We start from the raw sequence: 15397 nt of genomic DNA, 5'->3' as shown, positions 1-15397 counted from the left end.
ACTGAAATTCTTTACCAAATCAGTCATCCCACTATGAGTCATTATCGCTTTCACCAATGAATGTAAAAAAAATTGAATAATATCATATTCCAAGCATACTCAAAATAACCATAAACTCATCACATGATCATGATATTTCATGCTGTGTAAACTATAAAACGATTTGTACCATTCTTACACTGGAAGTTTAAGCCAGAATATTGCAGCCATGGCTTGATAGATAATAGAATTTGAAGATTCTTGATTCACCACTAATAGAAAATCCTGTTTTTTTACCAATCATGGAGGATCTCCAAAATACAAACATAAAAAGGTATACATTTCAAAACAACCAACTCAATTTATTTTCGTCACAGATACCATGGCTATTTGAAATGATTTTTTTAGTTTTCATTGTTCCATGTCAATTAACACTAATATAATTTGACATATTTTTTTTTACTGATCTTAATTGATATCAAATAATATTCAAAACTAAATTACAGTAGTAAGGAAAATAAAATTTATTGAAACACACCATAAACCTGATCACTTCAAATGAATCAACTATGTCCCTACTTAAATAAAAAAAAATTATTAATGTCTATATCAGTTTATACCCACCTTTCGACCCTTTAATACCAACAGGATTAGGAGCATCAGATAATAAATGAATTCTCCAATCTATAGGTATATCTTTACTAGTTGGTGGTTTATAGTCCTGTATACAAAACCAATTATAATTTACATCAACCACTGTCATATTTACAATCGTTTGAAATCTTTTAAAAAGTTACTATATTTTTTCATAATTCTCATCTCTTTTATCCTAATGAATTTTTGTTCATATTTTCATTTTTATCTGAGGAGAGCAAAGTGGATAAGAGAGTATAGCGCTGACTCAGTAAGCAGGAGACTCTGAGACAGTTCATCAAGACTTTCCAGTATAGCTTCACATTGTTGGTGGTGCAGGGCGAAGGGCCTGACAATCCCCATTAGCAGATTCATCAACAGTAAGAAAATCTAAATAAGAGTAGGCTGTATAACGCTGGTAGAGCTGCTGCCTGGGCAAAATTTCTATTAAGGCACTCAATTAGCCCAATTAGTTCAGAAAAGTAAGACACTAACCCCAATCCATTTATTTGATATGAATAATAACACAGGTTAACATAGCTCATTACTGTAAAAATGGGTTTAATGTAGGATGTAAAAAAGCCACATATATTTTGGTAACGGGTCTTTATTCAAAATAATGAACTTACCGGTAGTTGGAATTCTATTGATAGTATTTATTGATGCATTCCTATGTTTTTATTTAATATAATGAATTTAGCACAGGAAAGAGAGAGAGAGAAATGGGGTTTAACGTCCACTCGACACAAACTAGGTCATTTCGGGACTAACATATGGTTTAATTTTATTTACATAATTCGCTTGCGCGTAGGGGTCTTTAGCAGTGGGAGGAAACCGGAGAAAACCCACGAGGTTGGACAGGCAACCCTACTCCTTGCCACGTACAACCGGGGATTCGAAACCACGCCAGTTGACTCAATGACAGACTTTATGATACAGCGCGCGCACGCTAACCATTCAGCCATCCAACCCCCCTAGCACAGGAAGAGATACTGTTACCCAATGGAAAACATCACATATTCTTAATTAACCTTATGGTAGTTTTAACTTAACATATATCTTTACCCATGTTCCATTATTTAGAACTTGTCCTGTTTCAGGATTATATATAGTGTCTTCTGTTAGCATGGCACCCAGTCCCATTACATATGCCCCTTCTATCTGACCAATATCAATAGTAGGATTTAAACTACAATAAAAAAAAAAAAACAAAAAAAACCCAAACATTAATTCTTTAACAAATCCACGGATATGTTTTCAGCTGAATAAATTATATATGACGAAATGTAAATACTTCTTTGTTGGGTCATCCCAATGGAACGTAAAGGCCCTCAAAGTAGTTAAAGTTTTTGGAGTTCAGGTAAATGTTTTTTTTTCTACACAATGGTTGTAATATGGTGAATGCAGCACTAGAAATCCTAATTCTGAAATCCTTGTCGGTTCACCCAGTTGTATCCACGATACTGTCGAGATAGATGAACTTGTATTTTGGGTCGTATGGCATTGTATAGTTTCTGGATCAACCATATAACCTTCTACAATATTCACTAAATAGTTGGTCTATCCTACATGTACATATAATAGTTTCACATATAGTGGTGACTGCCATTCTATGACTGACTAATTCAAATTTGGCCTGTACATTGATCTTATATATCACCGTATGACGTATGGCGAAACTAAAGGACCTTTACACTTGCGCATTAATGGTCATCGTCACAACATTGATAAGGGTAGTAACCAGATTCTCTATAGACATTTTAACCAACCGGACCACTCTATACTATCAATGAGAGTGTCCATATTAGAGAAAATTTACCACCATACTAACAGCCCTACTTTGAGTACTCCCTTTCGCAGAGACCGAGAGGAATATTGGATACGAACATTAGGTACTGCCACCCCTTATGGATACAATGACAATGTAGCTAGTATTGGGAATTTATCAAGCCCTGCGTGTAGCGATGTTAATGTCATGACGTTATTCCTAAAGTTTCGTCGTCGAAAACGCAGTCATGGACATCGTCGCTACACACCACCTAAGCTCAGCACTATATCACTGGACGCCCTTTTGGAAATTATTCAAGAACCATTAGGGCCACACCATATCCGTACTAAATTATATTCTATTCCACTTACTATTTTGAAATTACTTAAATCTAAATGTTTGGATTCAAATTGTACTGATCCTGCATCCACTGAATACAGGGTTGTATCCATTGTTCTTGACATTGCCCACCGTCGTTTGGACATTACAACTGAGCCTGATGCGTCACACACCACCAACAGTTAATTTCTAAAACTGAAATTTGCTAATAAAGGCATTGATGCTATCGGGTTAAGCCAAATATTACACCATAAGCAAGTCACAGCACACATCCCTCCTTACTTCAAAACTGTTACTGTTCCTAGGATTTCTTATACTTATACTAAACCCATTGCATCCAAAATATTTAATTACAGAAATGCATTATCTAACATCAATGCAAAAGAATTATATGATGACCCTCCACCCTGTTCTTGCTCTATGTCGTCCTTCCTTTACCCACCAGCTGGACATGTGGTCACTGGTGATTTGAACATAGTCCAGAATAATAAGCTACGTGAAATTTTGTCCAAAGGACCCAAATACCGGGAACCGCAACCATTTTCATGGGATCAAAATTTCAAACTTATTATGGATGCCTTAGAGGACTACGCTAGATCATGGGCCAAGAGGGAAGATGTTATCTCGGATACTCTCTCTGATTGGACTAAGTCTATCAGTCGTTTACTTAAACGAAGAATATACATGCAACGTTTGTCAGTTGACACTAGGCCTAAGTCTATTTTCAATGATGTTAACATTGTTGAAAATCTCAATGCCTTGCATGACAAGTATGTCATTGTTCCGGCTGACAAGGCGTCCAATAACATAGTGTTTATATGTAAACAACATTATTTTGACTGTCTGTTCAAAGAACTTATAAATTTCGGGAAACCAATCGACAGTGCTACATATAAATGATCAACTTTTAGTAAGGATGAAATTATATCCAATCACAAATCTGTACTCACTTCATTTGGTACTCCGTGTGGAAATACCTATACAGATTTGCCCTTGTTATATTGGATACCTAAACTACATAAAAATCCCTACAAGCAACGTTTTATAGCAGGTTCATCCCGTTGTTCCACAAAATCACTTTCAAAAGTATTGACATCTATACTAACGGCTGTTAAAGAGGGTATTCAAAAATACTGTGACAAAATATACTCTCGTAGTGGTATAAATCAAATGTGGATATTGAAAAATTCCAAAGAATTACTTGATGGTTTGCAATCTAGATCCCTTACTTCAGTCTCATCTATTCAAACGTTTGACTTTTCTACTTTGTACACTAAAATTCCCCATAGTAAATTAAAAGCCCGGTTGAAAGAATTATTCACAGTGTCTTTTCGTCTAAATCAGGTACTGCGATATATCAATATTTAGTTGTAAATTACAATTCCACATATTTCGTTAAGAATCACAGTGATTCCAAAAACAAATTCACGGCCATCAAGATAATTCAGATGTTGGATTTTTTAATTGACAACATCTTTGTTGAATTTGGAGGGGAAATATATCAGCAAGTGGTTGGCATTCCCATGGTCACCAACTGTGCACCTTTGCTTGCTGATCTGTTTCTCTATTCGTACGAAGCCGATTACATACAGACGGTCGTAAAAACTAATAAACGATCAGTCAGACTTTTTAATTTCACTTATCGATATATCGATGACGTTTTATCACTTAATAATCCTAAATTTAGTGATTATGTAGAATTCATATATCCTGATGAGCTCGAAATTAAAAACACCACTGACAGTGACAATTACGCTTCCTACTTGGATCTGCGTCTCGATTTTGACAATTGCCATAAACTGAGTGTTAAATTGTACGATAAACGTGATGACTTTGACTTTCCGATTGTTAACTTTCCATTTATTAGTAGTAACATTCCAATATCACCAGCTTATGGAGTGTTTGTGTCTCAGCTAATTCGTTACGCGAGAGCTTGTTCCTTTTATTCTGATTTTTTAAGTAGATCGAGGCATTTGTCATTTAAGCTTCGACTACAAGGATACTTGCGCACTAAACTTATTAAAACCTTTAAAAAGTTTTATGGCCGTCATATTGATTTGATTGGTAAATATAACGTGTGTCTCTCTCGGCTATTATTCTAGATATATTTAATTGACACGTATACTATTACTATCTCCCTGATAATATCTACTACATCGTTAACACAGTTCATCGCGTGCATTTTGCATACCGATAGTTCATTGGCCAATCACGCTATTTTACCGACATTTCGCCTAATAGTTTGGATGCAGCTATGGCAGGTGTGGCGCCAGGCAGGGTAAGCTTACTCTTCCGGACACCTGTTACCACTGTTTGTCGTGTATTTTGTACACGGTGAGCAGTCCATTTGCTGATTACACTATTTTGCCAGATTACACTATTTTGCCTATACCGTTTGTTTTTGGAACACAACCGGTGTAGGTTGTCATTGATAGTCCGTTGGCCAATCACGTTATTTTGCCGAGATTTCGTCTAATAGTTTGGATGCAGCTATGGCGGGTGTGGCGCCAGGCAGGGTAAGCTTACTCTTCCGGACACCTGTTACCACTGTTTGTCGTGTAATTTGTACACGAGGAGCAGTCCATTTGCTGATTACACTATTTTTCTTGAATACACTATTTTGCCTTTAACGTTTTTTAGGACTTCGAATTCTGTCTTATGGTTTGGATTGTTCGTACTTGGTTTTATTTTGTTGCTTATGTCTAATGTTTGCAACCACCACAAGTCTCATTCTCTTTAGAAAAACTGGGCTGAATAGTTTGCTTGGTAGTGATACTAGGAGCTGAATTCCTGCCAATACCTTCTTTCCATGTTGGTGACTATTATTGTACAAGTTTCTGAAGCTTTGAATATAAGCATTCTATCAAACATCTTGCAGACTTTCTTGTAAGCATAGTCCAACACTATCTTTATGATATTCTTTAAGTGGCATTTAGTAACTGGGCAGATAAATAAACTATAAACATACTTATGGAAAACAGCTACTGATTTATTTAGGTGACGTTTCGAAGAGTATTCTCTCAACACTTGAAAACGTTGAGAGAATACTCTTCGAAACGTCGCCTAAATAAATCAGTAGCTGTTTTCCATAAGTATGTTTATAGTTTATTTAACTATCTTTATGATGATCACTTTATTCACAATCTAGTACCTCAATCTAGTACCTCTAATTCATGCCTATCCATTTCTTTTGTATTGTTTTCTGTTTGTCTATCAAAGAATTTATAAATAAGTTACACTATGGTAGAGTTACCAGTCCTACCCACAGCTAACCACATCCCCCGGCCAGGATATAAAGATTTACTGATGGTGGCAACTGCAAATCAAGTAAGGGAAACGCACCTTGAGACAGATTCGTAACCATTGTATGAGAATGGTTATTGTTTTGGGGGATAAATCAGAGGTACCGTATATGTCTCAAGGGGAACAAAATTCAACGAGAGTACCTCTACAGCAGGTACATTTTACGGTAGAATGACATTTCGGTCACAGATGTTTTGGCCAAGGATGTTCAGATCCTGGCTAATACCTGTGCAGTGCAATAGCGAAACATTTCCGGTATTCTTATTGTGCAAACCATTCAGTTTACCACCTTATGGAATTTTATTTTATGTAAATGCTTGGTACGTTTATTTACAAAACATTAACTAATACTTTACCTTTCACCACAATCAAAGAGAATATCAACTCTACGTAGATGATTTTCACCAGTTAAAATATCAACTTCAACCTCAGTTACACCAGCAGCATAGGTAAAATATTTATAATACGAATCTTTACTATTTATACCAAATTGACTGCAATAAGAAAATCAAAGTGACTGCAATAACAAAACCAAATTAATTGCAATAACAATACCAAACAGCAACAATACCATACCAAAGTAACTGCATCAACAAAACCAAACTAGCTGCAGTGACAATACCAAAACATTACCATACCAACAAAACTAACTGCAGTAACAATACCAAAACATTACTGTACCAAAGTGATTGCAATAACAAAATCAAATCAAGTGCATTAAAACAAAACTAACTGCATTAACAATACCAAAACATTACTGTACCAAAGTGATTGCAATAACAAAATCAAATCAAGTGCATTAACAAAACAAAATAACTGCAGTAACAATATACCAATGTCACTGCAATAACAAAAACAGTTTGCCATGAAGTACAGGTCATCCTCAGATGACTGGGGTTAGAGAGTATTGACCAACTATTTTACAAATTGATCAAAGGAAATAACTCTGGAAGCTCATGGTGAATACATTCAATGTGGGCACATAAAAATGATTTCATCAAATACATTTCCTAGTTTTAGACAACAGCAAGAACCATGTATAAAGTCAATATACATACAGAAGTACTCTCAAAGTGTTAGCCATGTAAACATTTGGCATTAATTAAAAATGGTATCATATGTTCCAGAAAGATTAGCACATTCTGTTCTTTCCACACACTTGCCACTACTGAATCTGTTGAATAGCATTTGACTATGATCACAAAACGTCAGTGACAATTAAATACATACGTATATTTAGCAGTAAGATCAACACAGCTCATATAACATTTATCACATAAGGCTACCCAATTCAGATTACAATTAGCTTCTTGTACAGGTAACATACGTTTCTTCAGAATTTCACAACATTCTATAGCTGCCTGTAATAGTAATAATAAAAACAAAAATTGCTAGCAACAATATTGTAACAGGCCAGGAATATAGAAATGTCATATCCAAGAACCATATTTTAACAATGTTGTAACTCAGTATTGTTATAGCACATATTGCACGTAACAATGTTCTAACCATGATAAAAAGACCTTAAAACTCAGTATAGTTGGAACAGATCTTTGTAACAATTTTTTAACTAAATTCATTAGTATAGTTGGATCAGATCTTTGTAATAATGTTCTAAGTATCGTTAGTATAATTGGAGCAGATCTTTGTAACAATGTTCTAACAAAGTATGTTATGTATAGGCCACATAACAATGTTCTTAACACAACCAGTTGGAACAAATCTTGTAACTATGTTCTAACCAAGAACTGCTAGAACAGATTTTGTAACAATGTTCTAAGTATCGTTAGTACAGACCAAGAAATAATGTTTAACCTAGAACTGTTAGAACAGACCATTGTTCAACATTCTAAATAAGAACCGTTAGAACAAACCATGTAACAATGTTCTAACTAAGGACCCTTAGAGCAGACCTGGTAAAAAATTTCTAACCAAGAACCTTTAGAACAGACCATGCAATGGTGTTCTAACCAAAAACTGTTTGAATACCTCTTGTAACAATGTTCTTACCAAGAACAGATCTTGTAACAATGTTCTACTAGCCAAGAACATTAAATTTACAGACCATGTAATGATGGGATGTAAAGAAATCAACTTCTAACTTTATTCAAACTGCAATTACATCTTCCTTAATTGAACATTAGTTTGAGGGATGAGTTTTGGTTAGGACTAATTACCACCAACAAAAGTACATTACCTGAACACATAGTTCACTGCCGACACTGTTACCCGTAGACAGATTATTTGGTGCTATGAGAGTACTACATGGTCGAATTTTTATAATGCTTATTGGTACATTTAATGTTGCTGCCACAGCCTGTACTACCTATATCAATATAACAAGAAAATTAGGTACTGGCATTTCTAAAAGTAGACTTTAGTCAAAGTTTCTGTTCAGTGATATTTCTAGCATTCTCTTTCATGGACTCTCACTACCAATCTGTATTCCTCGACAATGTCCTTTAATTTCTGATGTTTTTTTAATTTATACTGGACATCCTTCGAGTGGAAGGGTAAAATAATAAGGAAGCAGAAGACTATATTGCCAGTTAAGATTTAACACTAGATAATCCTTGGATGATTAGATCTAGTTCAATAAATTAAATTTCAACTTTCTACTGAAGGTTATATGCATTTTATAGCCACAGAATATTTATAGGATAATTATTTTTCAAAGTCCAATAAACATGTCGAGTTATGCATGCACATAGATATTATTATGTATAAAACTATTGTTTGTCCACATATCGCACGTAGTAGTTAAAACATTATCTGAATCTTAGTATAAAGAGAGTTGTAACAAACCTTAGTATAAAGACCTTGTCCCATCTCTACACCACCTTGTGATATATTAATAGTACCATCAGATCCATAGATAGATATATCACATGTAAAACGAAACGGAAACCCATTTAATCCATATTTTACTGGTGTCATCGTTAATCCACGCTTTTTCCATGTGTTAAGCTACAACAAAACATAATATAAAGGCATGTCAGAATGAAATTCATATTGAGCAGGCGTCCAGCTAAACAACCCACCAGCGGTTGCCATGCAAGATTCACCCACATTTTATAAGAGATGGATGGATAGAGAACAAACTAAAAACAAAAGCAATTTTTCTTACAATCAGGGTCCATAATCCAGAAAGTTATGGTCTGAAATGCGCAAATATCGAAAGGGACTGAGATCTTTGGGATTTAAAGAGATATTTCAAGTGTCATCAAAATCGGATAAAAATTGTGACCTCTAGAGGACGGTTCCTTTCGATTTTCCGCCTCATTATGGTGGAATAGTGATATATTTAAACGTTTTTTTTTAAAATAGGATAAAATATTGTGACCTCTAGAGAATCCACAAACTAAAAACCATGATTTTTCGTACAATCAGGGGCCGTAATCCAGAAAGTTACAGTCTGATATGCACAAATAGCGAAAGGAACCAAGATCTTTGGGACATCAACATATATTTTAAGTTTCATCAAAATCGAATAACAATTGTGACTTCTAGAGGGTCCACAACCTTGGTATGACATACTTTTACACTATTTACGTACAAGGAGCTGCCATTTTGTCCATCAGTTTCGGTCATATTTTTACAAAATTCGAACAAAATCTTCATTGATGTGTAACAGTGATATGTTTAAACAGATTTTAAAATTGAATACAAATTGTCACTTATAAAAATGTGATTTTTCAAACAATCAGGGGCCATAATCCAGTAAGTTATGTTCAGATATGCACGATTATCGAAAGAAACCAAGATCTTTGTGATATAAACATGAATTTAAAGTTTCATCAAAATCGGATAAAAATTGTGGCCTCTAGAGATTCCACAACCTTGATATACCATATTTTTACACTATTTATGTGCAAGGGGCAGCCATTCGAACTCATGCATTTCACGATTCATCAAAATCAGATGAAAATTGTGACCTCTAGAGTGTCCACAAGCTAAAAACATGATTTTCGTACAATCAGGGGCCATAATCTATGAAGTTATGGTCCGATACATGCCAATATCGAAAGGAACCAAGATCTTTGGAAGACAGACCTATATTTCAAGTTTCGTCAAAATCAAATAAAAATTGTGACCTGTAGAGTGTCCACAAACAAATGTGGGCGTATAAAAATGGGGTTCTGGGGGCTTGCTCCAAGGAAAATTTTCAAACTATGGAACAAATATTTGCAAATTAATTTCCTTGACAGCGGAGATGAGAACACAGAAATGTTGTTCTGATATTCTAAAAGCCTTCACTGTGATTAGAATAAAGTTCATGTGAATATTTTATCCAACCTTGTTGTACTGTTTAATTTCTTCCAGTCTATTATTGACGTCCGCCATCTGTTTAAGTTGCTTCCATAGAGTTGGTAATGTACAGTAATTTAATATATCCCCATTGATATCAACCTAAAGTATGAATTAAAATTATTTAAAATAGTGATGGTGTTGCTATGATCAGAGGAAGAAACTATGGTCTCTACTCCATTGTTTTACAGAATCTACATGTATAATCTTTAATAAATGGCTGCAGTAAGATGTATAATGCCAAATGAACCTGTTTCACTTTTAAGGTCTCTCCAAACATTTTTACTAACACTTACAGCTGTATTTGGCACTGAGATATGTTTTATTTATGTTATGTAGAATGTACATACCTGACCCTCTTGATATAAGTTGAGTTCTTTGACTAGTATAGGATGTTGTTTTACAATACTAGCAACATGTTCTACTATAGATTCTATTATAAAACCGGCTGGGAAACAAGCTACAATATTACATACATCTTTATAATCACTTCACAAAAATAAGCATAGTCACCATTTTCTTTACAGATTATCTAATAAGTGATATCCATGTCCGCAAGCTTACAAAATATCGTTAGACACTATTAATTATTTTAAAATTGTAGTTAATTTTATTTATATATAGATAATTTTTTGCTTTTAATACAAATGGATGGTAATTGAAGAATTAAATCTGATTCGAAACATTTGCGTATAATTATTATTGGATCAGGTTTATAATTGTGTCCAACAAAATGGAAGTGTACGTATTTATATAGAACTATCTGAGTTGAAATAAATGTGTTTCGGATTGCTCACCAAGGCCAGCAATTAATTAATTACTAATTTTTATTATGGCATTATAAAGACTGTTATCTGTAATTATGTATCCAATTTTAAATAATTCAGTTGGCATAGCTTTCTAGAACCCCTCATATTACGTTTTTTGTTTTTTGGTATTTAATGGTAACATTCTGAAATCAGCTTCAATATAACCTAATCCCAAAAATGTGAAGAAAAATATAAATTCTTCCTCCTCAACAATCTCATGGAATTTTTTAAAAACTTCACCAAGAACTGTTCTGTATCGCGTTCAAATCTTTCAGAACATAAATATGCTGAGTACTCCATGATTTGGGATTCAAAATTATAGAGGCTGCAAAGTGCAAACTGTCAAGAACTGACCTATGGAATGTTCACAAGAAATTGCTGACAAACGACAGACGAATTGCATAACGAACGCAATGTGATGATTAACATATAACCACATTAAATGTGTGTGTATAAAATTGCTGTCTGATTTATATGATTGCCAATCATACCTGGTGAACGACAAGCATTTTGTGGAGGTTTATGTGTTCGAACTAAATGTGGACGAATTAACCAGTTCTCGATATTATACCCTGAAAAATACAAACAAGCTGGCTGTCAACAGCTTGAAAATTTATATTTATCATCAATTCATTAGCAAAACTAAATCATATTTTGCAAAGCTTATTACATTTCAAAATATATCTAGGTACATAATGTGACAAAATAATTTAAATCAATAAACAAATCATTAGATGTCAAGACAGTTTACCTTGATCTAGCTTGGTCATTATTTCAAAAGGGAAGAAAGCAGCTGAAGCTTTCCATCCCATATCACAATATAAATCAACAATTACGGCCAGAATTCTACCATTTTTTTCATGACCAACCTCAAAAAAATGAAATGTAAATATTTACATGAATTTAGCTATAGAAGGTATAAAATTGGTGGTAATATATTTATATATTGACTTTATTCATTTGTTAACGATATTAAAAAGAAATTTACACACACTTCTATTGAAGATATACATCTATAGCAACAGCAGGGTCATTTAAAAATAAGCACCTTATATTTAGCAAGTATCGGAAATCGTTTTCCACAGGCTGCCATAGCATCTTCCATTTTAACATGCATTCTAACTGGCCTGAAAAAACCCAAAAAAAGCTAACAGTGAGGCTGATGTCTCCTGTCTGAATCCCAAAATAAATAGATGATATTAATTACTTGCACAAATATCTTTTTTGTATTTCAAGCATCTAGCAATCAGATTGTTTATCACTCTGCATAACCTAATCAGAAAATGCTCATTTTCGAACGTAGCAAAGGTATTGGCTAAAATTAGAAGCAGAGGTTTTAAAGTCCCCACAAATCAAATTGCTTATCTCTGCTTGGCCTATACACAAAATGAAAATCAGTCAAAACATTTGGCTAATTATGAACACTTAACAGTTTTTTTTCCAATCTAAATCAAAGTAGTCTTTGAAATAAACTGTTAGTTTAAAAGTTGACAAATGACAAAAAAACCCTTCTATATGTTATTCCTTCTATAAGCAGAGAACTGTAAAAATTTACTACGTTCTTCCTAAACAGAATTCTAATCCAGTGTGACACAGATAAGTAAGATGTCCCATTTGGAATTCAAGTGCTGTACTGTGTTGTAAACACTACATCCATTACTATCCATTAAATTTAAATATGCACCTTTTAGTTTTATAAGCCGCAAGAGCACAACAAGTAGCAATGTTGGCAACTGAGAAGCCTTTTCCACCGAAGGATCCACCAACTCTTGGTACAGTGACATGCACACTAAAAAATAAAACCCTAAAAACTGAAGGAGTATAAAGTTACTGAAGAAGATGAAGGGCTTTAGATATTGAATCTATTGAAAATGTTCGTGGCTATACCGAAGAAGTTCTTCAACAAGCGGTGGCCATAAAGATATGCCCACATTTTGCAAGAGATGGACATAAAACAAGCTAAAAAAGTGATTTTTGTATAATAAGCGGCCATAATCCAGGATGTTACGTCCCACATACATTAATATCAAAAGGAACCAAGATCTTTGGGATATAAACATATATTTTAAGTTTCATCAAAAGTGGATAAAAATTGTGACCTATAGAGTTCCACAACCTAAAACGCGATTTTAATTTAGTACAACCAGGGGCGATAATCCATGAAGTTGCGGTCTGATACTTACTAATATTGAAAGGCACCAAGATCTTTGTGATTTTAACCTATATTTCAAGTTTCATTAAAATTGGATACAAATTTTGACCCATCTAGTGTCAAAATAAAAATGGATGGACAGACAAGGGCGACTACAATATACATCCACATGAAAATGTGGGCGTATAAAAATGTGGCTATGGTAGATGGTGTTTCTCTTGTGGCAGAAGACGAAACTACTGGAGAAGAGGCTGTTACTAAAGAAGATGGGACTTTTGAATAAAATCAAAGGTACAGTAACATGGAAAGTATGAAGTTACTAAAGAAGACAAATAAGGTGAAGTTATTCAGATATAGAAGCTATTGAAAATGTTGGTGGTTATACCATTGAATTTCTTAAAAAATGTGGCTATAGTGGATGGTGTTTCTCTTGTGGCAGAAAATGATGCTACTAAAGAAGATGGAACTATTTTGTGGGTGCTGTGTTTGTGAGATATAATTAAATATATTTTCAGCACTTGGTTTATTTAAATATATTTTGTTTATGTGAAAATAGCGGTATACTGAGTACTATTCTCAAGTTAAAGACACGATATTCTTTTATTTTCATGTTCCTATGCCTCATAAATATAGAAAGATATCTTACTAATTAGTTGGCTGTGCTATTGTTTTAGCAATTGTTCTTTGCAATATATCAGGACACTGTGTGGTACTATAAACATCTAACCCATCTTCTACAGGTACACACAAAGCTGCCTATTCATAATAAATTAAATCGACATAATTTGAATAGACCCTTTTGATAAACATTATGATGTATCTATTTTTATTTCACTTTAATAGTTTACAGTTAATTACAAAATGACCAAACACAAATATTGACCTGTCCCTTTTTGGGACTGGAAAGAAGTGGCTTTTATACTACCACAGGTGCCTGTAACGTGGAAATTCTCTTTCAATATTAAACTGTGACTAAGGGACAGAGATTATAAAATTATTGGCCTGAATCCGATTCAGGGCCAAATAACTCGTCTTTTAAGACTATTCCTTATCAGAACTACTATTATAAAAACTGATAAAGAATTGCCCCTAAATTCGATTCAGACCAGTTATTTGATAATCTCGCTCACTTAGTCACAATTTAATACCATACAGTATTAGACATAATCAAGGTAGTGGCTTGAAGGTAGACCAAAATAAAAAAGGTATAAAAGGTATAAAGGTATGTAATATTGAAAGAGATTTTCCACTTTACAGGTGCCTGTGTATACTACTGGTCTCTGAAATCACACCAATTCATTCCTCTCACCTGATTTTCTAAATAGAAATGATATTGTGTTCCCCATTCACATTCTCCACATGTGATTACAGGTGCTGCTGACATAATCTCTAAAGTTGTAATATAAAAAAAACGTAAGTTGCTAGGCAACAAAACATGGTCCTCCAATAGTTTAATAGCTTAAAGTAGCTAAGTCTCTAACTCAATATCATCCAAAATCTTCAACATTGAAAACACGATTTATTTGTCAAATTAAATCAACATTGATGTTGTGATCTTACAGGAATGAGATGGGCTTTTGATATCTAATATTTACGACAAAATAAACATTTTACCATTGGTACACGAATCGTGTACCATAATGCGCTTCAGCCCCAGTTGTAAAAAGAGACTCGGGGGACGAGGCTAGACACATTGCACCAAATCGAACGGCGTATGTAGACTGGAATAACCAGACGCTAGAAATTTGCAATCGATTGAGACTGCTGACTTATTTCGCCAAACATAAATGATTTGAAATTGGAGTAAAAACGGAAACCATTGAATGTAAATCAGTTTATATACATTCATATTACAGTATTATATGCGTTGCGACCCACTTTTGTCAATTTCTAGGTCCCAAATGTTAGCGATTTAGCTCCTTTAAACATAGACCTCCACATTAAATAGTTCAAAATATTGCCCGAATCCCAGCAAGTTTGTAAACAAATCTTTTTATCATGACAAGGGCAATAACTTAATAACTCTCAAACTAATTAATGCAGGACTCTTAATTAGAATAGAAATGAAATGAAATAGGATTTAACGTCCTACTGTTCTGCTCCGAC

The 15397-nt window shown here is 34.0% G+C and overlaps 1 protein-coding gene across 4 annotated transcripts in view; it reads right to left on the bottom strand.

Moving 5' to 3' along the window:
* Positions 1 to 15397, bottom strand: part of LOC126812430 (xanthine dehydrogenase) — a 32779-nt gene that overhangs the window by 2039 nt on the left and 15343 nt on the right. Inside the window, exons 18-31 of one of the 4 annotated variants that reach the window (XM_050538822.2) lie at positions 14601 to 14680; positions 13938 to 14047; positions 12824 to 12928; positions 12188 to 12266; positions 11891 to 12008; positions 11631 to 11711; positions 10681 to 10790; positions 10319 to 10432; positions 8828 to 8989; positions 8220 to 8348; positions 7253 to 7383; positions 6379 to 6516; positions 1678 to 1801; positions 604 to 700 (exon numbers count right to left, since the gene is read on the bottom strand). In XM_050538822.2, the coding sequence (XP_050394779.1) occupies positions 604 to 700; positions 1678 to 1801; positions 6379 to 6516; positions 7253 to 7383; positions 8220 to 8348; positions 8828 to 8989; positions 10319 to 10432; positions 10681 to 10790; positions 11631 to 11711; positions 11891 to 12008; positions 12188 to 12266; positions 12824 to 12928; positions 13938 to 14047; positions 14601 to 14680 (1578 nt within the window). Of the gene's footprint in view, positions 1 to 603; positions 701 to 1677; positions 1802 to 6378; positions 6517 to 7252; positions 7384 to 8219; positions 8349 to 8827; positions 8990 to 10318; positions 10433 to 10680; positions 10791 to 11630; positions 11712 to 11890; positions 12009 to 12187; positions 12267 to 12823; positions 12929 to 13937; positions 14048 to 14600; positions 14681 to 15397 lie in introns of those variants that run through there. The other 3 variants (XM_050538823.2, XR_007675926.2, XR_007675927.2) reach the window with 3 other exon arrangements.

This window comes from Patella vulgata, chromosome 2 (assembly GCF_932274485.2).
Source record: "Patella vulgata chromosome 2, xgPatVulg1.2, whole genome shotgun sequence".
Taxonomy (NCBI): Eukaryota; Metazoa; Mollusca; class Gastropoda; family Patellidae; genus Patella; species Patella vulgata.
The sequence above is the reverse complement of the archived record's forward strand: the minus strand, read 5'-3'. Positions and strand labels throughout refer to the sequence as shown.